At 40.5% G+C, this 24,490-nt stretch overlaps 1 protein-coding gene across 1 annotated transcript; it reads left to right on the top strand.

Annotated features, from left to right (window-relative positions):
- The first annotated feature begins 5,257 nt into the window (after nt 1–5,257).
- RP2 (RP2 activator of ARL3 GTPase) lies at nt 5,258–18,949 on the top strand. Its single transcript, XM_072135664.1, has 5 exons — nt 5,258–5,565; nt 10,023–10,688; nt 11,956–12,070; nt 13,170–13,255; nt 14,921–18,949. The coding sequence occupies exons 1-5, from the start codon at nt 5,434–5,436 to the stop codon at nt 15,002–15,004; spliced, it is 1,083 nt and encodes a 360-aa protein (XP_071991765.1). The 5' UTR covers nt 5,258–5,433; the 3' UTR covers nt 15,005–18,949.
- The last annotated feature ends 5,541 nt before the right edge of the window (nt 18,950–24,490 follow it).

Here is a 24,490-nt window from a genome sequence, read left to right as displayed (position 1 = left end):
CCCTTAACCAAATTTGTCAGCCGAAAAATAAAAAAGTTATGCCTCTGAAAAGATGGTGATGCTAAAATTAACCAGATTTTCTCCAAATAAGCTTTTATTAAGTAATATTGGAAAAAAATTTAAAATCCATAAAAATTTGGTATTTTCGTAATCGTGGCGACCCATAAAATAGAAATAACACATTTTTATTGTATGGTGAATGGCCAGAAAAAGTAAAAAAAATCTTGCTTTGATGATTTTAATTTCCTCCAAAGAGTTAAAGGGTTATTTCAGGAATATGAACGTCTGATAATAAATCCATAATGCTATAAATAAATGAATATAACAAAACTCGATGTCATTAGTCACAAAATGGAGTTTAAATAGTTTGATTTTATAATTCACAAAATGTTAAGAATGTAAAGAAGACGGAGTTATCACCAAGAAGACCGCCACTGGAAAGTCGAATGATCCTATAGTGCTCAGTAACCCCTCCTCCCTCCCAGTGATGATGTAACAGATTGTCCTGCACTGTTACCATATCAATGATATGTAACTGCCATCACTGCACATTACACCACTGAGATGATCACCACATTGGCCATACTGAAACTGCAACCAACCAACTAGGGCGAAATATAGACCCCCACCTCCATTCATTTCTAACTAATAAAAAACACCTAAAGGGTTAACTTCTGAAAAGTGCTTTTTCATAAATTGAGGGGTTTAGTTTCCATTATGGGGTAATTTACAAGTCCCCCGGACTTCAATTCTCGTGCATGCGCAGTAATTAAATGAAAGGAGACATCAGTGGGCAGCAGAGAGCAGGAGCAGGAAGAGAGCAGGTAGCCGACTGGCATCTAGTGAGCATAGGGCAAAAACTGGAGCCCAGGGGGGCCTATGAAGAAAGAGGAGTGTCTGAATGGCCCCCATATGACATATAAGTCTGATCGACAGACCAGCAGTCCGCATTATTCATTAGGGGGCCACTCAGGCACTCCTCTGTCCTCATAGGGCCCCCTGGGCTCCAGTTTTTGCCCTATGCGCACAAGATGCCAGCCGGCTTCCTGCTCTCGGACTATCTGCCGCCCACTGATGTCTCCTTTCATTGAATTACTGCGCATGCACGAGAATTGAAGTCCGGGGGAGTGGCGGCCTGTGAAGAAAGGAGTGCCTGGAAATCGGTTATATGTCATTTGCTTAAGGGACTATTACTGAAGTCTGATTGAAGCCAGGGTTATGACATGGACTGCTTTAGAAAGGGGCTGGTGAGTAGATTTAGTAGGTATGTTTGGATGAAGGCACTCATTTTTGGTGACAGGTTCACTTTAAGAGTTTGCACCGCTTTTGTGTCGTGGTTGCATTTTGTCAAACACTTTAGACTGTACACCTAAAAGGGGCAAGATAGTGTGTGTTCCTACTTTGCACCACATTTATTACTGCAGTGCAACACTATTTTGTTGAAATAGCTTCCAAAGTGCACAAAAAGGTGCAATTGTGTGCAAATCCTGAAAAAAGACCAGATTAACTAAGAGTGTGTGACACTATTGGATTGTCTGGCACAAACTGCACATTAGTGAGGCAAACTTTGAAAAGCCACTGCTTGTGTTGGTAGCAGATAGTTGATAGTAGCAGAATCCAAGGTACAGGTCAGTAGTAAGGGCAGGTAGAGATGGGCAAAACCGAGAGCGGAATATAAATACACAGAAGAAAGTCAGGAAACATAGACTGGGTCCACCACAGAATTTCAGGCAAAAGCAGTCTTGCACAAGAAATTCAACAATTAGGCAACTCCCAGCGTGGTGGGATGCCTTTTATCACCAAATACGTATACTGGTTTAGCCTGAATGGTTCCTTTACATGGCTGCGCTATTTAAAAAAATCTGCAACTTACCTGAGGTAGTTAGTCCGCTATCATGTTTCTCTACCCTGCCTCTCTGCTCCTGATTAACAGGTCGCACTGCTACCAGCATTCTTCTGATATGGAAGTAGTACTTTGGTTGCGGCCACACGTGGCGTTTGTATTGCGGTTACAAATGCAATTGCCCAAGGGCAGATTATGGCCCGGTCACATATGCGGTTTTCATGGAAATGCATGCGATCGGTAATCAACACCTGTGGGGAAAGGGTGCACATTTATGAAGACTTTTAGACCATTTTCTGGTCACATCTATATAATTGATGAGGGGATCTGGGTTAGCAGTGTCGCCGCCAGGGGGGCAGGGTAGCTTGACTGTATAATGCTGCTTTTCGCCTCCATGACAGGAAGAGAGGACATCAATAAAAATCAATAAACATCTTTTTAGAAGAATAGGGGGCTTTAATCCCATGGATAGAGGCATCAGTGGAACAAGTTTAAAGACATCTAAAAGGTTATGTGTGCGGTTTGTTGGGCGGTGTTGCTGCTGAAAGGTTCTCTTAAAATATAATGAACCAATGCACAGCTATGCCTTAGAACCCAGGATCTGACAACAGAATCCAGGATCTGACAACCAGGAACAGGATGGTGTGAGGACCAGGGCATGCTGAGTAGCATGGCAGAAAGCAGAATGAGTAACTGGATAGTGACTACAGCAAGTAACATACATAAATTTCACTTGCAACTATTAACATATGCTTAGTTATTCTTGTCTTGTAACTGCTTTATTACAGTTTTGCTCTTAAAATCTGAATTTCATTTTTTTAAATTCTGTTTGTATTTTATAAATCCCTATTAGGCTCAAACCATTTCTTCATCAATCTTGTTTGCTTTGGTCATTGTCCTGCAGTACGTTGTCTTTTCTTATTCCCCTTGTAATCTGGTGTAGGAAGTGACTCTTCTAGTAGGCTTCAGCTGTGAAACAACCCAATGGGGGACATTTAATATAGTGTTTCTGCCAGTTTTTGGCGCTCTCACCGCATGTTCAGCTCTCCGACCTATTTATTAGCTGGCGGCGACTTTTTGCACGTGCTCTGACTCTACTCCAAAAAGAGGCGTGGCTTTGGCAGAGTGGAGACTCAGACACAATTAATATGTGTTGCAGCCATTTTTGGGCGCTGTAAACTGGCGGAAGTAGGCCAAAAGAAATTTGGTGTAGCAGGGACCCAAAACAGTGCTATTGCACTGTTGCCTGTTCTCCAACTGTTGGACATATTTCTAGTGCTCGGGACAGATTTTGGTCCCAGGGACAGAAATGTATCTGCACAGCTCCACGATATTAAATGTGTATTTTCTTTCCGAGAGCTGGTCGGTAACAAAGCCAATGCAGACACCGACATGTTATGTAAATGTCCCGCACTATAATCAGACTTCCTCCGATGAACTTGACACTTCTTTCAATTTGCTCGATTTTCACTTGATTACTCTAGACCATTTGCACCTATGAGAGCCCAGTGTAATGACTTTTGTGTTATCGTTTCCAATCCGATACTGTTCACTTTTGCAAATTAGAGCCATTGCTTCTCATTGTGTCATCTGTGTCATCCTTAAGCCATGGTGTGCAACTAACGAGTTTCTGGTTTTACCATAGCTTCTTTCTTGTACTTATGCAGTGTGAACATGGTGTTATTCTCACTACTTTTCTGCCTAGTGTTTTGATAAGACCCAGTAGCATTCACATCCCCAAGACTGAGAGATCAGATGTCCAGAGAATGCTCAGGGAATGTAAAGCATGCCCCTGGTCCACATGAAGCATATTCAATATATCAATGAGACCATAGGTATATTTCAATCCTCCTTTATATCTAGCTCATAAAAAGACATAAAGGCAACAGTACATCACCAAACTTCGGCAAGCAGTGCCATAATCCATTAGAAAACGGGTCCACATGAGGTCATAGGTAAGTTTCAAATGTGCAAGATGCTTAGGCATCTGCCAGACTGACCAGCTTGAACGAGTTTAGTTCAGCGGATCGTTGTTCAGACTGGTTAATCTGGCAGACAAACATATTGACCAATATTTACTAAAATTGCTTGCAAATATATTTAAGAAGTGTCCAAGACACAATTGTAGCACGCACTGCACTATACCTAATGCATATGCACTGAAATGGCTTTCCGGTGCTCAGTCAGACTGTGCGCTACATTTAACATGAAAAGTCCTACAGTATTATGTGGAACGCTCCATATTAAGGGTATGGTCACATGCTGCACTAGCGCTGCATTTACAAGAGCAGCGCTAGCGTAATAGGGGAATGCCTCCTGGCAAAAAACGCATTTGCCATGAAACGTCTGCGATCAGTAAACAATTGGACACGTTTCACTGGAAACACTAATGAGGTGAGGCCGAAGTACAGCCTCTGTGCTTTGAAACGCTGCACACCAAAAGATTCATGAAGAACGGGCGCCACAAATCATGAATCTGGCGCCCTCTGCACACTACACAGGCAAACTGTTTTTAGTAAATGTGGGCCAATGAGTATCTCAGAACAAACTCACTTGTGTTAAACCTGCCAAACTCTGTATTTAGAGATTCCATGCTATAAACAATTGTAAAGGTTTGTTAGACTTTTGAATGAGGTGCTCTATCACGCCAGACTATTGGTTTTATATATATGATTGTGCAGTTGCACATGAGTTTCCAGTTTCCAAAAAACTTGCTCTGTCTCTGCTGGATTTACCAATAAAAACCAAGAATAGCTGAACTGAACTCATAGGGGTTGATTTAACACTGCTTTTACTATAGTTTTCTGGTGTAGAAGCAGTGAAATAATTGCAAATTCTTGCAACGTGCAAGAATTTGTGATTAAAACGGTGAATACGCCACGCCATGTGGGGGCCACAGGAGGAGGCCGGCGGACAAGGGCCCACAGGAGGAGGCCACAATGAGGGAGGCTGGAGGATAGGTGAAATTATACTGTGCTTGCAGGTGGGGAAAGAGGACATGGTTTAGAAAAAAAACCTGCAAGAAAAGCAAAACGGATGCACTCATATGAATCAAAAACGCAATGTAAAAAACCCATAGAAACGTCAGATGTTTCACCGGCCTGTGGGTGAGCTGCATCAGAACCGTCTCGGCCATTGGCTGGTTCTACATTAGGCACTCGGAGAAATAACTTCTGTGTACTGGTCCTCAGCTGGTTTATTGTATGACCCAATTTTGGCATCCGCCCCTCTGTACACTTTACTCGACATCCAGATGACAATAATGATTACCCGGATAAGACATAAGCACCGCACGACCGATAACTGGAAGAAGGAAGCGGCACTACCGAGCTTTCTTTCCAGGATGTTAGTGTTTATAAAGCTGATCGTATTAAACCCGTGACAGCAGGAAGTGACGCACGTCACTCCAGTAAACAGTGCTGTTGCTGGGCAGCGGATCATACGGCGTGCGCGCTCCCGATACTATTGGCGGCCGTGCCCACGCTGCTCGTTCACGCTGTGGGCAGATCTCCCTCTGGAAGTAGACATTACATTACGGAAAGCAGACTTACAGCCCCCATCACCTACCGGCTACTCCCAGCGCTTCAGAGATGGGTTGTTGTTTCTCCAAGCAAGCGAAGAGGAAGGAGAGCGCTAAGGAGTCTGCAGCTGGGGAGCAGCAACAGCTCCAGCAAGTGGATGGAGGGGAGAGCAAGCAGTACAGCTGGGATAAGAGGGAGAAGGTGAGCTCCACCCGCCTCTACCTGGCACAACTGATCTACCCATTGGGCTTCACACATGTCCTGCACATGCAGATCTAGGTGTGCCTCAGCCCTGGCCCCATCCTGAATACCCAAGACTCCAGTAATAGGGGCACAGGTCCTCCAGAGCAGAGGGGTTTCTATAATTGTCCTCTTCTTTAGAACTGCTCTATTCTATGCCTTATATGTACCACACTGGGGATTGCCGTGCACGTATGTCGATTTTTTTTTTTTTTTTTTTTTTTTTTTTTGGTATTTTCCATAAAATTAAAACTACAGACCAAGTAACATCCAAACCAGAGAACAGAAAAAATTCATCCATGACATCATCTTTTTAAAAATCTCTTAACTTGATTGACATTCTCTTACTCTAAATGGGTGGTTACAACTTTGATTGTCTCCAACCCAGGGGATAGCAATCTGAATAGTGGGGGTCTGACACGCACCAATCATGAGTTTGATCCTCCATAATCATGTCTTACTGCTATATTCAGTACACTAAGTGGCATAAATTGCTGAGCACGGCACTCTGATATTTCTGGCATTCTCATTGAGTATGAATGGGAGTGCTGGAGATGACCAAACAAAGTGGTCATCCACAAATGGAATCCAGACAGAAAAACCATAATTGCTTGGCCCTGTTGTCATTTATTGCAGCACGAATGTTAGGAAATGTTGGTTAAGTGGTGTGTGGGTGTTTGCTGCAATATTCTGCACACTCCCACCCTGTTAGAGACTGCTTAGCCCATGAGCCTTTTCCATACTCCCTTCCTGATGTAATGTTATGTGCCAGGAAGGGGTTAAATGCCGTGCACCACATTTATCAAAGGTTTTTAAGGTCACTTTAATGTGCCAAGTGTTACATATTTCCTTGCCTAAACTAAGCCAGTAGGAAGGACAAAGTTAGACCAAACGGGCTTAAGATACACCAGATTTATCATCCAGCATCAGACGCTGAGAAATCTGGCTCAGTATACGGCTTCATTCACACAAACGTTTGGGAGACGTATATACGTCCCCCATACATTACAATGTCCTCACAGTGCCATACCGCTCCGTACCCTGTAGAAAGTTTGGACATGTCCTATCTTCCAACGGAATACGGCGCCGGGCTCTATGTTAGGCTATGGAGAGGGGCGGTGGTGAGCGGTGCTATGGTACGTCATGCAACGGTAGTGTGAATGTCGCCTAAGACTGTGTAGTCTTATATTTTTTTTAGACTTTTTGATTATTTTCCTTGTGTGTTTGCTGTAGCTGTGGCTGCTGATATATTTGAACCCCCACTGACGTGACAGTGATGCCGTATCCTCAGGATACAGTATGTGTACAAGTGTGAAAGTTTTGGAAAGCCCTGTTTAGTTAAAAATATAATCTCTCAATAACTAAGTCCTTTAGTCATTTCCCTTCTGAGAAAAGCAGAAATAATGTGAGTCTTGGTCATATGATTACAAACCACTTGAACTTTGCTGTATTTACTGGGACCTCCTAAAATACATTGCATCTTGTTTATGGATATGGAAAGAAATCTGCTGTTTGCTAATGAGCAAAGTAACATCCTATATACACTCAAAGGAGGCAACTCCACTTGGGGAAAGGAATCTCCATGGTGACTCCTGGTTAAGTGAAACTGGGTAGATGTAGAGCATCTCAAATATGATCTAAACATGTGTTATTGTCAAAGTGTGATCTGATACAGTATATTAAAGTAAACCTATCACCTATCATTTTTAGCTGATGACTGATTCCAATAGCCTGTTCTATGCTACTATAGAATGAATAGACTATTGGAACCCGTCACCTGCTAAAAATGACATTCCTGGTGACCGGTTTTCTTTAACCCCTTTAGGATGCAGCTACTTTGTGACCCAAAGCTAAGACCCTTTTTTTGTAATGTTGCTTTATGTCATATTTTTTTGAACACTATATACTTCATTCATAAATTCTGTTTACTAAACAGACCGGATGCAAAGTGCACCACAGGTTGAATATACACATTGCTTTTGCATTGTGTTTAGAAACGCAATGCAATTGGGGGGCAGCTCAGACCATTCATATATACATTTCCATTGAAACGCATAGGCTGTCAAGCTTGACCCTGCCCAGACCCCCTTGCATTTTGTTTCAAAATGCAATGCAAATGCAACACGTGAATGTATCCTGAGTAACAGCTGTACTTTTCAATTACCAAGGCTGCCTGCCTTCCAGATTGAAGGCACGGTTCTCTCTCGTCTTCTGTTTGTTTACATTGCTGAGTAGTGAGTATTAACCTGTTCTGCCTTCTCCCTGGCTGTATTATGCTATGAGCATTATTTTCCAACATCAAATTGAAAGTGAAGGGGTTAATCTTCACCACTTACAGCTTTTTAAACAAACACTGGGAGATAACTAATAGTTGCTCCCCTAGACCCACACTGTACCGGCTGGAAAACTGATCTAGTTGCTAGGGGTGTCCATTTGTTCAGCCGGCAGTATGTCTGGATTGTCTCTAATGTCCACTTGACATAGTTCACCTTGGTTTCCCATCCTGTGATGGATGGGGAATGCAGGTGGTGTGTCCCTTGATTTTACCAACTCTTCCTGTGTGGTATGCTTTGTGTAGTGGCTGTATATATATATAGGTTACCGCTACTACAAGACGTTATTGTTTTTAGCAGTGCAGCTTATTGTGTGCTGTACAGCCGTAGCTCTCCCAGGGATGCTGGTGTGGTGCCACCCTTCCACAGCTAGGTAGACAATGAAGCCACAACGATTTACATTAAGTGTGAAATGTCTACATTTAATTGCATGGTGGCCCAGTGGCAACTGCTATTACATGTTTGAATGCTAAAATTTGCATGGCATAAGATTTTTTTTTTCTTGTACTTTTTTGTTTCCTCCTTAAATCAAAATTTCTCTAGGGCCAAATGCACTTTCAAGAATAGTTTTTGATTGTAAGACCTTGGAAAGGAGTAATGATGTAAATATTGAACTTGTATACATGATGCAGAATACTATTGTGTTGCATTAGGGAGGGGAAGTACCGTTAGAGGGTCAGTTTTGAACAGGCATTTATGTTGTAGGTGTCTTGTGAATTATAATATTTTTGTTTGCTTCCTTTGTATCTCTGCCTAGTAACAAAATCTTCAGGATTGCTCTTGGTCTAGGGACTTAACTGGTGAATGCAGTCTTTGTGAAGTCAATCTGGGAGGTGAAAGCTGTGTGTAACACAAGATAAAGCTATGGGGCTGTGTAAAAACAACTCTCAGTATATATACAGGGATGACAGCCAATATGGCTCAATAGGTGCTTTCTAACCCCCGAGCTAAAACTATTTGTATGTTGACTTGTGAAAACATGGAAATTTCCTTCCTAATTTCCATTTTCAAAGGCTAATTGTTTCAAGTATATTTTTGAAAATAAACTGCAAATGTCAGTAAGAAGCTTCTGTAAATTAGCAATTTACAATCTTTTATCTTTTTTCAAATATATATTTATTGAAAGCAATTCAGAAAAATGTATAAAGATGATCTAGCCAGTGGCCCAACAATGCATGCGGTGAGGCTGTAGACTGTGCTCTGTACAAGAGGTCAACTGGGGTATACCCGAAACAATTGCATACACCCCATGCACAAGGGATAACAAACCGCAAAAATTCTGAGAACGATAAGATGCCACAAGTGGTAAAAAAGTAAATCCAATAAATGTGGTAGCCAGTACGGGTCCCACAGCTCCCTTCCCATTATGAACTTATACACTCTTTCGTTGAGACTGTCAACTTCCTTGGCATTCTGATAATGGGATGGAGCAAAGACCTGCTACCATCAACATATGAAACACAGGCTCTAGCCTGCTACACTAATTCACTATTTTACTTGTTGGTTCAAGGAATGTAACAACTGAGGAATATAGTACCATACTTGGCTTGGAGGTCCACAAAATACTATAAGGTTCTAGACACTAGGTCCACTGGGTCATTTCAACTTTTTTCTTTTTTTTTTCTGTCACCAGTGACCTCACTTTCACTAAAGACTGAGTACAGAAGCCCATTACATCTGCATTGCACTTATGCCTTTCTTTTTTCTCTAATTATTTATAATATAATTATGTGTTATAACTTGCCTTGCACCCTGACAGAATCCTATGTGTAGTCCCAGGGCTTGGGCTTTGGTTTGGTTTGTAATTCCAAAAATATGTGACATGTTTGTGCTACAGAATGCTCAGCTCTCAGCCCCCACCTTTGTGGTCCTGTACAGCTCCTCCCTACTGCTCCCTCACAGAGCTCGCAGCCTGGTCACAGAAAATCTCCATTACTTTGTTTGTTTGTTTAAATAATAATGTTAGCTTGGACATCAAATTCAGACTGTGATAGCTACCTACATTATTATTTTTATAGTGCAAATTTTTTAAGTTTGACATTTTTACATGAATTGAACTAAATGCTTTAAATTTAAATCCCACAGGTAGACCCAAAGGACTACATGTTTAATGGCCTCAAAGACCAAACCATGGGACGTTTGCCTGATAAAGTTGCAGGGCAACAATTTGTCATACAGGAATGTGAGAACTGTAACATCTATATATTTGACCACTCTGCTACCATCACCATTGATGACTGTACAAACTGCCGAATCTTCTTGGGACCTGTAAAAGGCAGTGTGTTCTTCCGTGACTGTAAGGACTGTAAGTGTATTGTAGCCTGCCAGCAATTTCGCACCAGGGACTGCAGAAAAATGGATATATTCCTATGCTGTTCTACTCAACCCATCATAGAGTCCTCCACTGGCATGAAATTTGGATGTTTCCAGTACTATTATCCAGAACTGGCTGCACAGTTTAAGGATGCTGGTTTGAGTATCTTCAACAATACATGGAGTAACATCCATGACTTCACACCAGTGTCTGGAGAAACTAACTGGAGTCTTCTTTCCAGCGATTGTGAAATCCTGGATTATGTCCCTTTGCCAGACAATGATGAACTGAAGGCTGTACGTGTTTCAGTGGATGTTAACAGGAGCATAGTTCCCGTCACTTGGGGACAGAGACAGAAGAAAAGTGATGAGTCGTGTTTGGTGGTTTTCTTTGCTGGAGATTATACCATAGCAAATGCCAGAAAGATGATTGATGAGGTAATTGGCTAGAAAAGAGTGTATTTATTTGGTTTCAGTCCGACTCTAATACCAGAGCATTCTAGAAACCCGCTTAACTGTGTACTGATCACCAGTGAAAAATGCTTCACCTAAAGGGGAAGTTAAAGGGTTTGTTCCAAGTAGTGAAAGGACATCTACCACCAGGATCAAGGATTGTAAACCAAGCACACTGACATAATAGTGTGTGTGCCACCTTTGACAGGATAGACTCTTCTTTGGGCTTCTTGTGCCCTTATTGCTAAGAAATATTTTATTTTGGAAAGGATATTGGTGTGCTTGGTTTACTATCCTTGATCCTGGTAGATGTCCTTTAAGTTATTCCTATCCACAGGAGCTGAGCACAGCACACTTGCAGCACTTTTTGAGAAAATTTACTAGAAACATATGTCTTTGGTTGTTTTCACAATGCCGTGTACTCTCCTAGGCAGGGCATTTTCATTTTTCTCTCTGTCTACACATCCGTGAAAAAAATGGACTTGTGAACAGACCCAAAGGAAACAGTGGGTCCGTTTGCCCTCCACAAAAAAAGGCCAGCACATGGAAATCAAAAACATCGTATACATGAGCCCTAAATGATACTATTTAGTGTTCTATTTTATATTAACATTCCCAGGACAACTTTTACAGCATATTCTACACGGTCATAAAGCACTAATGGCGCTTCTGATGGCTAATCACTGGTGATCATTACTGATCGCATCTGTTTCAATGGGAATGCAAATGTGATCAGGCCCGGAGCCCCGGCCCCAGACTTTTGCATTGTATTTCTAAATACAATGTAAACACCCTATGTGACCGCATCCTAAACATTCAGATAATACCTCTTCTTCCTTTTTTTTTTTTTTTAAAGTATCGGATCGAGTATCACAACACTTTTCTGGGTATCATATCGCACTCAAAGTTCTGGTATCTGTGCAACCCAAGTAGAGAGAAAGGGAGCAGCTCTAGTTTTATTAAAAGAAGAAATTAGAATCCTTTTATAAAATTTTCTAAATTGTATATAGTAGCCCAACTTGATATATTAAGGTGTGTGTGTTGTTTTTTTTTACTATATTACCAATAGGGAATAACTGGCAGATGCTTTGCATCAAAAAAATAGCTATTATGGGATAGGTATATATTTACCAAAATAAATGGCAATAAGATAAAAAAAAAGTCAGGACTATAAATGGCTCTGTACCTGTATATAGTGTTTTTTTTTTTTTTTTTTTCCTAAAAATGATAACCATAATGTCATAATTTGCAGATGATCAGCAAGGGTTTATCGCTCATTCAGACTAAAGAGGTTGTAATGAAACCAGAAGACGCTAGAAGAGTTTTTAAAGAGAAAACCACTGAGTATCTTCCGATATTGGAGAATGGTATGACTTTATTGTTGTAAATGTAATTTTTTTTTTTAATAAAAAAAAAAAAATTGGTGAAGGAGGATTGCTGGACCCCCAGTAATTTTGAGAATGAAGGAGCTTGAAATGGTTCCTCTGTATTTACTCAGATCAGGAGGTTGCTAATCCACATCAGCACAAAGTAACTGCAGATCCGGATAATATGCCATTACAACCAGTCAATCACAGTAGGTGATACGTAATAATGGGTAAAAAAAGTCAGATGTAGCCGTAGTTTAGCTGGCGATGATTGTGCCATAGACTTTTACAATCCTTGTACGAATAGATAGGCATGTCTTCACACTGGAGCAGACCAGATCACGATTGGCACAGAATGCTCTAGTCTTGATAGGTTTCCAAGCTAGGAAGATAATAATAATTTTGATCTTGTTTGTAACGTGGCTTTTTATCATCTTTAGAACCGAGGTAAACCTAAAATTTACAGCAATAATTAACAAGTGTTGTAAATTGTCTAACTCTATGGGGGTGCGGGAATTGGTGCAGCCACTGGATAGGATTTGACTGCAAACTGCTGTAGTTTGGCTGGTAAAAATTTAAGTTGTGGTTATGTAAAATTGAAATCTCAGGAGTGTGAAAATGAGTCTGGAGCACAAAATGGCTACATGCAGTCTAACCCCTTAAGGACAGCCTTTTTTATTATTTTTTTTTTTTTTCTCCTTTACTTTCAGAGATATAACTTTTTTCATTAGAGCTGTATGAGGGCTTCTCTGGGTAATAAATTGCACTTCGCAGTGAAGGTATTTTTTATTCTATGCCTTGCACTGGAAGGCGTGGGAAAATATCGGAATGCAGTGAAAAAACGCATTTGCACCATTTTCTTGTGATCTCTGTTTTTACGACTTTCGCTCCAAATAATACTTCCACTTTATTATTTGGTTTGGTACAATCACAGGGATACTAAATTTATACAGGTTTTATTGTGTTAACACATTAAAAAAAAAATCTTAGATGTAAGGTGTGTTTTTTTTTTTTTTGTTTTTTGTTTTTTTTCCATTGGTACCATATTGAAAGTTTCGGGACAAGCAAGTATAAAAATTATTTTTTTTTCTACATTAAGGGTCCGTTGTTGCTTTGGAGTTTAATGGAGATGGAGCAGTACAGAGCTGCCAAGAGGTTACTGCTGGCATCTTTAGCAGTACAAAGGTAAGTTGTATCAGATCTTCTTTATATTCTTATCTCTTTATTTTATGTGTGTTTAGTTTCTGATCTAAAACTAAATACTTCTAAGGGGAAAGTAGAACTATGCTCTGGAATATATAGGTTTATATGATTTCTAAATAGACAATGATTTACCTATGCTGGTGTGTAGTCACAGTAGATGATCAATCAAATAAACCTATGCATAACAGGGCTTTGCTATCCAGGAGAAATATCCATAAGAGTTAGCTTTTTAAGGCGACTCCAAATTCCCTTCAGTTTACAATCCCTTGACCAGACTCTATTCTTAGAATCTGACATGTCACAATAATTTGTTATAACTTTGAAATGCTTTAATATATCAATGTTATTTATTTCATGTTATCCATGAAAATTTATTAACACTTTCAAGGGAGACTCAAACAAAATCAATTTTTATTTTGGATGTTAGCAGGTAACTTTTTTTTTTTTTTTTTCCCCGTTCGCCAGAACATAAAAATAATATTTTATCTTTATTCTATGGTTCACTATGATTATGGTTATACCTCATTTATATAGTTTTTCTAATCTTTGCTCAGTTTTACTGAGCAAAACCAATACTGTATTGGAAAAAAAAACATTTGTTTTTACTATTGTCAACATTTCAGGGGCATAACTTCTATATTTTTGCTGACAGATCTGTTTAAGGACTTGCGAAGAGTTGTTGTTTTCAGTGGTATCATATTAGGGTGCATAACTTTTTTTGATCACGGTTTCAATATTGATTTAGATTTATTGTACAGATTGATACGGACGCAGTGATGCCAAATATGTACATTTTTGTGTGTTTTATGTACATTTGGATTTGTTATGTAACTGGGGTTATTAGGGGACATTTTATTACATTATTATAAAATGATTTCTACTGGTGTTGGTGTGTTTTTTTTTTTTTAATTATAAACTTTTTCCACTTTTGGGCTTGAAGTAGTCATCCGATTGCTTGTTCAAGCATTGCAATACATGTGACCGTGGCAAACTTACACCTGGGATCAGAGTTTTTCCGATCCCGGGGGTTAAGTGCTGGGTCTGGGCTGTGATGTCACCGCCCGACACCGGTACCAGCAGGAACCAATGTCCCGCAATCTGCTTCTGACACACCGACACAGGCGGCATGTCAGAAGAAGTACACTTAATGGCCACTGTAAAAAAAAAATATATATATATATATATGAGATACGGCGGTCATTAAGGGGTTAATTCTATCCTATCATCCATGGTTAGCAATTCCATGAATTGCCTTAACACATTTTAAAGTAAATTAACCATCAAAATAACCGAAACTCTGGTAATCCTCTTATATCGTTAACCATGGCCTCTTTCCTTCTAAAGTCATATTGGAAAATGATGCTATTAAGTGTCAAGTGGTGTTACCAGAGTTCCTCCTTGCTGCACTGTCTATTCGTCTCCTATAAAAGGTGCTTATGTGTGGACGCTTTCCCAAAGTAGCTCTATTTGCGACGTATAATTGAACTGCGTGCACTACCATTGGATTAACTGGCCATTGTGTGTGGTTTGAGGAGCGGTTATTGTTGATAGGTTCTCTTTAAGTTGCCGTACACGGTGTTGCTGAGTTTTGGGGGGTTTTTTTTCACCTCTTTTAATACATGTATATTCTTCTTTTGTGCCAAATAGGTATTTGTTTCTGAAAGCAAGACCTCCTCTTCTCATGATGTGGACAGTTTCTTCAACTTTGCTGATATGCAGATGGGAGTATAGAGTCCAGCTGTAATTGTTGATGTAGACCTACATTTAGCCTCCTATGGATAACTGTGAAGCTCTATAATGCATCTCAAACAAAATCATGTGAAGACTTTGTATAAAGAAATGGTATGTTTACAGCTGGATAAAGTGCTATCTAGAGGGCAGGAGCGGCAAAGTACATTTTACCAACTGTATCATGAGAACAAAATTTATTGAATAACTTGTCATACATTGTTGATGGATTTTATCAAAGAATTAGTCCTTTACATCTTGTGAAAACTTGGATATTACTTATAGTTGCCAATAGTGTAATGAATGAGGAGAGATTCATGTTATCTATTGTTTGGATTTCCTCATATAGTACATTTCCAGGAGGCGAAGTGTAGATTAACATGTTAGCTTGTATAAGGCCCATTCAACAAGTTTTCTGGTCAGTATTCTAAAGCCAACACCAGAATTGGGTCATAAACACAAAAGATGTACAAATTATTCCATTTATACTTTTTCCTGTGCAGGATGTACTTGTTTGTTTGTTTGTTTGTTTGTTTTTTTTTGTTTTGTTTTTTTTTAAATGGTTTTAAAACTGTTGTGCAAAACTGGCTTAAAGGGGTTGTCTGGGTTCCAAAAATATATATTTATATATATTATGCCTGGAGGGGGCATTTGTTTAGCAATGCCTGTTACAGCAGTTGCAGTCTGTAGCCAGTGAATTTACAACTTATAACTGCCTGCGGCTGTATACAAACAGAGGCCGGCAGTAACTGGTGGTGCTGGAGCTGTACGGGAGGGAAGTATGCACTATACCTTATTTTCATAGCCTCTGGGGGCATATATTAAGTGAACCTGGACAATCCCTTTAATACTGTATATTTGATTTTATTATTGCACAGCGACTTTGAATCACTGAAAATATATGCAAATTTGGGGGGAGGGCAGCTTATCATACAATTTATACCTGTCTCTTGTGTCAGCCGTATTGGGAAAGCTGCAGGTTTTTGCACCTCAAGCTATAAATAAATGGGGGTTATAGGGATGTGGCCTAACTTCTTATTTGTGCTAGAAATTGTTGTCAATTATAGCTTATAGGGGTTGTCCACTTTAAGCACATTGCAGCAAATAATTAATATTGTTTGTGTAATGAAACATTACTACATTTTCCAATATACTTTCTGTATCAATTCCACAATTTTTTTTTATTTTAGATCTTTGCTTGCTGTCATTCTAAAGGAAGCTATGTATACATCCTGTATATAAACACCGGTCCATGGTCATGTGATGCTACATAGGTATATGGCTCATTAATATCACACAGCTTCGATTACACTGTGTGTTATAACGAGTCATGTGACATCACATGACCATGGATCGGTGTTTATCTAATGTAATGTAAACAATGAAGCTTCCTGTTTTATGACGGCATATAGACTACAAGCAAACATCTTGGAAACCGATACAGAAAGCGTATTGGAAAATTTAATAACTTTCCATTACACAAACATTTATCTGTTATTTGTTGCAATGTGCTTAAAGGGGTACACTCATCTGGACATTCACTTTCATTAATCTGATAGATTACCCGTGTGAAGATATTTTCTCATAAATGTAGTCATATGGTCCCGAAGAAACAAGAGTGTCTCCTTGGATACAGCCACCTATGCTGAGAGATTGCACAAAGAAACAAAAGGTTTTTGCATATAAAATGTCTGGGAGTTACTGCAGGTCCCACAGCCATCCTGTGGTAATGATTGCTAAATCCAGGAGGTCATACATGGGTCAATAGCGCATGTCTGGCCACTGCTGCCAAAATGTGAGGTGGTCGTATCCGAGGAAGCTATCTCATTTCTAAGGGATGACATTACTACATTTATGAGAAATTATCTTCACACAGGAACATTTTTTTATTTTAATAACATCCAATTGAAGAAATGTTTACGTATGGAAAATAAATTTAATTAAATATGAATGCATAGATGGGAATACCCCTTTAATGTAAGCAGCCCCTTTAAATCTCTAAAGCGTATACGATGTAAAATCCAGCACTTGTGGTGAATAAAAAAAATCCTTATTTCACCCAAAAATTAAAAACATCTGTATGCCAGGTTAAAGTGCATAGTACCAATATGTATCCATGGAATACAAAAGAGAAACACTCAGACGACCTACGCGTTTCGGCAATAAAATTCATGTCCTTACGCATGGTCTAACAAACCTTTAGCTCATATCTGTGAGTTACATTATGTGAGCTACACAAATAGGTTTGTTAGACCATAATTAAGGACATGAATTTTATTGCCGAAACGCGTAGGTTGTCTGAGTGTTTTTCTTTTGTATTCCATGCATACATATTGGAACTATGCACTTTAACCTGGCATACTGATGTTTTTAAAATCCTTTATTTCATCCAAAAAATAATCTTTTTATACACCACGAGTGCTGGATCTTACATCACATACGCTTTACCATTTCCACACTGAAGTTGGCATGGCTACTCTTCTCGGGCACCGTTCACACTGAAGGAGGTCATTTGGGAGTGAAAAGGACAATTCCCATTATGGTGAGCTGTTGTAATTCTTTTACTTTTTACCTTCAAATCTCTACCCGCAAATATGTCAACAATGTTGCAAAATTTGCATTCCATATGGTTGTCTACCATAAAAATTCTAAAGAAGTGCTGTATATTTAATGTTTTGTAATATTTATTTTATAATTTTACACAGATGGAATACATTTTATTACAGTTTATAAAATGCACTTGTAAATTGATGATTTTATACTGTGAAGGCAGAATGTTTGTAGGCAAAACATTGTAAATTATCCTTTTGTTACATGTAAATAACACTGAATGCTATTTGGAACTGTGCACATTTCTGTAAACTGGAAGTAAAGCTTATGGTAAACATAATCTGCCTTGCACACCAATACAGTACCCACTGATGTGTTCTTCCATCATGAAACGGTGAGCATTTTGGGGTACGGTTCTCTCATACATGCATTTTTTTTTGGGGGGGGGGCTTAAATGTTGTGGCCAAATATCATCTCTTGTTACGTCTACCCATAGCGTTTGGTGAATGGGAGAAAATCCGGAACCATATAAAGCCAAGGATGAAGGAATATGGAGAAGCAAGATTTCTTTTCTGTGGACATGTTTGTCTTTCAAGTTTTCAGCATTAAGTGTACCATGAAGGAACCAGTCATTGGCTGCATACTGTCTACAATCCCAGCACTAGCTCTTTACAGAGTTGTGTTGTATAGCAACCTTTTGTCTATAACGTGAGCAACATGATTATTTAAATAACTTGGCTAAAACGGGTGATGGCAAGAATCTTTGCATCACTTTATAGGTGTCATTCAAAATAGTTAAAGAAAGTGATTACCCATGCTACCCCTCTGCCCTTTTTTTGAGGAAATGTATATCTTTAGAATGCTTCATAATGCAGCTTGTTTTTTTTATTGTACAAATGATAATTTTTTGCTATTTTAGCTAAATCTGATATATGCATGCATTTAAAAATAAATTAATTAAATCACTTTAGTCTTTTCCTTTCTCCAAGAATTGTATAAACCATTATAAAACTTATCAATGATTACATAAATGAGTGCTTCTGCACAGACTAGGAAGAGCCTGATGGAAGTCTCTATCCTTCATAGTTAGAGGGTGGTATTACTTCTCTCTACTTCTGCAGGGCATGCAGAATAGAATCAGCACTCCTTAGTTTTTCAGTGAATCAGAGACTTCCTGCAACGTTGGTTATCCAAAACAATATTTCTCTCTAAAATGTTCTTCAATTCTAAACATTGCATTTATTCCTTCTCTTAGGTTTCAGCGAATCTATTGTGAAATTAAAGGAGCAGTAAAATGTAATGTGATGTACCTGAAGGGTTCAGTTTCTGTATTAATTTCTACATTCAATTCATTGATTATTTCTGTGTATTATTGGGTGATGGAGAAAATATTTGTTTAGTTTTAATATAAATAAAGTAGAATTTTGGTATTCTGAATTAATTGAAGTTTTTGGGTTTTTTCAAAAACTTTTTATTCTGATCTGGTATATTAATTTCACATTTCTAATGTTATCAATCGGCAAGAAGGTAGGTTCCAATAAAATGCCACATTCACATGTAATGCCAAGCAGTTGAGATCCTGCCTTGATATTATGTTGTTTTTAGGCCAACACGAAGGCTACCTGGACCTCTCCAGTTTTAACCCTTTTTACCCCTACACTCTGCTTTGGAGAGATTGCAATGCTGCTAACTCTTGTGGTGGTCCCATATTGAATGGCAGCTTCCCCATCATGCACAGAGAACAGAGTTGACAATGGTAGGGTAAATCTAAGGTCCGACCCAGGTCCCAGACCGCATGGGATTGTATCTGGGTAAAGAGCTGTGCTCCTAATAAGTAATTCCTTTATTTGTATAACACACAGATTACGCCCCGCTGCACAGAGCTTGCCAAATCGATTAAATCCGAGGAACACTAGGCCGTATCGCCCCCGCCTCAGGTGGCAGATTGCGGACCCTTTTTGGGGGCGGCAAATCACTGGTAGTATGGACTGGCCAAAAGCCACCTGGAGGATGCCCCTTGACCTCTGCAGGGACATGAAGAAGAGAGGTTAAAAAGTTCCCTCCCCGCATCCTCCCGCCAGTGATTTCAAAATAACCACACTTGAGGAGGATACAACGGTTTTATTAGTATGTTATAGTCACATACAAGTTTTCATCCATAAACCTAGACAGCAAACTTTACTTCAGGGTGGGAATATATAGGCCGTCATGGTGGACTAATGGAAATGGAATTACCGGTAGGTAACTAATTCATGATTTCCACTTCGTCCCCCATGACGGCCCACCTGGAGATTTACAAAATGAGTAAGGAAATTAGGGAGGGATAACTGCTTGCAGAACCTTGCGTCCGAAAGCTTTTGATGAGGATGGTAAGTCCAGTCTGTAGTGCTTCGAGAATGTAGAAGGGGTGGACCATGTTGCAGCCTTACAGATCTGCTCCAACGAGGCTCCTCTTCTCTCTGCCCAGGATGTCGACATGGCCCTGGTCGAATGCGCTCGGATTCCTGCAGGGACTGGTGTTTTCAGCCATCTCGCAATGGTTGATCCACCCGCCAAGGTTCCGTAGCTTTTATGTAGAGCGTCTTACGTCCAAAGAGTTCCATTTTTGTTCTTTCTCAGAGGATGGATTTTCACAAAAGGAGGGGAGCATAATCTCCTGGTTCCTGTGAAAGTTAGAATTTACTTTTGAATCAAAGTTCGGGTCTAACATAATAATAATTCTATCTTCCAGAATTCTCATATAAGGCTCTCTGATTGAAATTGCCTGTATTTCACCTAGCCTTCTGGCCGAGGTGATAGCAATCAGGAATACAGTTTTTAAGGTTAAGTTTTTAACATCAGAAGAGTCAATTGGTTCAAACGGTCCTTTTGATTAAGTGTTCAAAACTAAGGACAGATCCCAGGAAGAAGTTTTGTTAATAACCTGGAGGAGGCTGTAATAAACCTTTTAACCCACCTGTGTTCAATGAGCGGCTGGTCAAAAAAGGCGCTAAGAGCCAATACCTGGACCTTCAAGGTACTAGTGGATAGTCCCAATTCCAGACCTTTCTGGAGGAAATCAAGGACCTGTAAAAAATTAGGATTAGATTGGATAGGTGGGTTGTCTTTACAAAAATAAGAAAACTTCTTCCAGATTTTGTGGTAAATAGCAAATGTAACAGATTTCCTACTTGCCTTTAGAGTCTTGATAACTTTACTGGAAAGTCCTTGAGACCTTAGGTAGCTGGATCCAGGCTGCAAGCTGTAACCTTCCTAGTTTCGGATGATGTATCGGACCCTGTGATAACAGGTCCCTTGACAGCGGGAAAATTATCGGATCCTGCTGCAACATCCTTTTTAATAGCGGGTACCAGCTTTTCTTTGCCCAGTTCCCAGATAAATATAGTTCTTGTTTTCTCCTGACTTATCTTTGCAAGAACTCTGGCGATCAGGGGAATAGGGGGGAAGGCATAGGCTAGGGGAACGTTCCAGGGATGAGAGAACACATCCAGATTTTTCTTGCTCTCCCCTTTTTCTAGCGAAAAGTAGTGATGGCACTTGGTGTTCCTTCTCGTAGCGAATAGGTCTATCTGAGTATTTCCCCAGCGGGATACCAGGTTGTGGAAGACTTCTTTTTTCAGACACCACTCGTTTGGGAGAATTTTCTCCCTGCTGAGAAAATCGGCTTTTATATTCTCTGCCCCTTTTTAGGTGAGTGGCTGATATCCACAAGACGTGATCCTCTGCCCACGAAAATATTCGCTGAGTTAGAGTGCTCAGAAGCGGGGATCTGGTTCCCCCTTGTCTTTTTATATAAGATACAGTTGTCATATTGTTTGATAAGACCAGAAGATGATGGTGGGATACATTTGAGCTGAGGGCCTCCCATACTGCACGCAGTTCCCGATAATTGGAAGACCTTCTGGCCACTTCGTTTGTCCAGGTACCCTGGGAGAAAGGATGAGGCATTACTGCGCCCCATCCCTTCTGACTTGCGTCTGTTTGAATAGACATGTATGGGTTGTTGGTCCAGAATATCCCTCTTTTCATGTTTTTCTCTTCCAGCCACCATAGAAGATCTTCTTTCACTGCAGTAGGAATCAGGACCTTTTTGTCTAGATCTTCCTGTCTTTTGTTCCAAGACTTCAGTATCCACCTCTGAACGATCCGGGTGTGTGCCTGACACCAGGCCACTGAGGAGATACATGCCGTCAATGACCCCAGAACCTTCATGGCTTCTCGGATTGAGATCGTAGACCTTTTCCTGAACCTCTTTATTTGTTTCCCGATGTGTACGGCCTTTTCCTGTGGAAGGAATGACATTTGGTAACTCGAGTTCAGATTTATACCCAGAAACTTTCTTATTGTGGCTGGCAAGAGTTCCGATTTTTGATAATTTATTATCCAACCCAAATTCTCTAAGGTTTCTATCGTGCAATTTCTTGATGAAATTAAATCCTCTAGGTCTTTGCCAATAATGAACAAATCGTCCAAGTAGGGAACGATAAGTACATCTCGTTGCTGGATAAAGGCCACTACCTCTACCATCACCTTGGTGAAGGTTCTTGGGGCTGAGGATATGCCAAAGGGGAGTGCACAAAACTGGAAGTGAAGTGTAGTACCCCCTGGAGATAAGACCGCAAACCTTAAGATTTTTTGTGAGAGTGGGTGGATAGGCACATGATAATATGCATCTTTTAGATCTGTAGTGCACATTAACGCATCTTTGTGAATGAGGTGTGTGGCAGATCTTACCGACTCCATTCGGAATTTCCTGTAGATGATGAAGTCGTTGAGGCGTTTCAGGTTCACAATCAATCTGTTTGCACCATTTTGGTTTCTTCACCAAGAAAAGAGAAGAATAAAATCCAGATTGTTCCTGCTGATAATAAGGACAACACTTCTTGCCAGATCAAACCGTGGGATGTAACAGACATAGAAGATGGTGATATATATCGCGTAGGAGGAAGACTGATAAATTCTATTTTGTATCCATTGAGTAGTATATCCATCACCCAGGGATTTGAAATAACTTTTATCCACTTCTCTTTGAACTTTAACAACCTTCCTCCTACCCTGGCGTCATTGTTTTCTATTTGTATTTGTATCTGCGGGAGAGGAGAAGAGAAATCCCCTTCCTTTACCTCCTTTTGGGTAGCTCCAGCTCCCCCTCTTTCCTTTGTCTCTGTCTTTTTGGTTCTTGAAGTCCCGAAAGGGCAGTTTCCTCTGTGCTGGCTTCTCCGGAAATCCTTTCTTCTTGTCAGAAGCTCTTTCAAGAATTGTATCCAGCTCTGGACCAAATACAAATTCTCCAGAGAATGGTAGGCTGCACAATTTTGCCTTAGATCGCATTTCCCCACTCCACTGTTTTAACCACAGTGCTCTTCTGGTTGAATTAGTAAGCGCTCCTTCTTTGGAAGAAACCCGAATCCCTTCTGCCGCGGAATCCGCCCTTAATATGAGATTCTAGCTCATTGAGCCAGTAGAGTAGGTTCCTTGCTACGGACGTAGCTGCCAGGTTTGATTTTTAGGTTTAACATCGACGTCGCCCAAGCCTTTCTTAATAAGGAATCCGATTTTCGATCCATAGGGTCTTTTAGCTGCGCTGAATCCTCGAATGGGAGGTCCGTTTTTTTTTTCACAATCTTCGTGACTTGAACGTCTACCTTGGGACAGGAATCCCATAGTTTTGATTCGTCCGGTTCAAATGCTAACCGTTTCCTGAAGTTTTTTGGACAAGACAATCCTTCTCTCCGGTTCACGCCATTCCTTAGATACAAGTTCCTTTAGGGTATCATTTAAGGGGAATACCCTCTGATGTTTTGTTTTAAGGCTACCAAACAATTCCTCTTCCTTAGATCTGGGAGGAGGAACATCTTCTATCTCTAGAGTCTGTCTAATGGCCTTCAGGAGATTGTCCAACTCCTCTATTTGGAACAGGTGTCTTGAATCCACAGTTCTAACTGACTCCTGCGAGTCTGTCGGATCATCGCCTTCAATAAACCCCTTAAGTTCATCCAGGAAAGAAGATTTTTCTTCCTTCATAAAATTATCTATACAGGTTTTGCATATTGGCTTCCTGTAAGATTCGAGCATAGAACGAAAACACATATTGCATTTCTTTACTCTGCGTTTCTCCGATTTTTGGGGTTTTTCAGGCCTACTAGCCTTATCCCCTTAATCCTCCTTGCCCTTTCCCCTAGACCCCTGGTCTTTCTTTTTCCTAAAAGTCAATAGGAGGATAATAAGTGACCCGATATCTTTTACATAACGTAAAACCATTCCTGCACAATTTACCCCACTTACTGAGACTAGAGGATGCAGGAAAGTCAGGTCTGCTTCATCAGCCATAACGAGACTACCAAAGTGCAGGAGACACGAGAACCAGCAGTAATCCACAGAGATCTTAGACCGAAGATCAACGTGACTAGCCCGCTTTAAATACCTTAATGGGGAGCCCATCCCCCATTGAAGAGGCTACCGCTGGCCTTCCCGGCTCCCAGAGATGCTTTGCGCCTTTTTTGGCACCACTTCCGGTCGCGGCCGGAAGTCGACATTCGACCTCGAGGACGCCGGTATGTGTAGTTTTTCTTCGGCTGCCGCACGTACAACCTCCCAGATTGCGGTGCGGCGGACCGGATGCAGCCAGCAGGGAAGGCCAAAGCCGACCGAGGACCCCAGTCCGCCCGGATTTTGCCGAGGACGGCATACCGGTAAGAACTTCGGGCCCCCCCTCCCCGGAGGAGAGAGGGCACCTCTCTTAACCTGACCTCAACAGGGACATGAAGAACACTGGCGGGAGGATGCGGGGAGGGAACTTTTAACCTCTCTTCTTCCTGTCCCTGCAGAGGTCAAGGGGCATCCTCCAGGTGGGCCGTCATGGGGGACGAAGTGGAAATCAACATTAAGAAGTGTTAACCCTTTAGATGTTTCACAGGGGTTAAAACAAAATGGAGTTAT

The sequence above is a fragment of the Engystomops pustulosus genome, chromosome 2, assembly GCF_040894005.1.
Source record: "Engystomops pustulosus chromosome 2, aEngPut4.maternal, whole genome shotgun sequence".
Lineage (NCBI taxonomy): Eukaryota > Metazoa > Chordata > Amphibia > Anura > Leptodactylidae > Engystomops > Engystomops pustulosus.
The sequence above is the reverse complement of the archived record's forward strand: the minus strand, read 5'-3'. Positions and strand labels throughout refer to the sequence as shown.

What these genes read in the sequence shown, in the direction of transcription:
- RP2 (XM_072135664.1), top strand. Translation starts at nt 5,434, where the DNA reads ATGGGTTGTTGTTTCTCCAAGCAAGCGAAGAGGAAGGAGAGCGCTAAG. An exon ending in CCAGAAAGATGATTGATGAG is followed by an intron (nt 10,689 to 11,955) that starts GTAATTGGCTAG and finishes CATAATTTGCAG; the next exon opens with ATGATCAGCAAGGGTTTATC. An exon ending in TCTTCCGATATTGGAGAATG is followed by an intron (nt 12,071 to 13,169) that starts GTATGACTTTAT and finishes TTCTACATTAAG; the next exon opens with GGTCCGTTGTTGCTTTGGAG.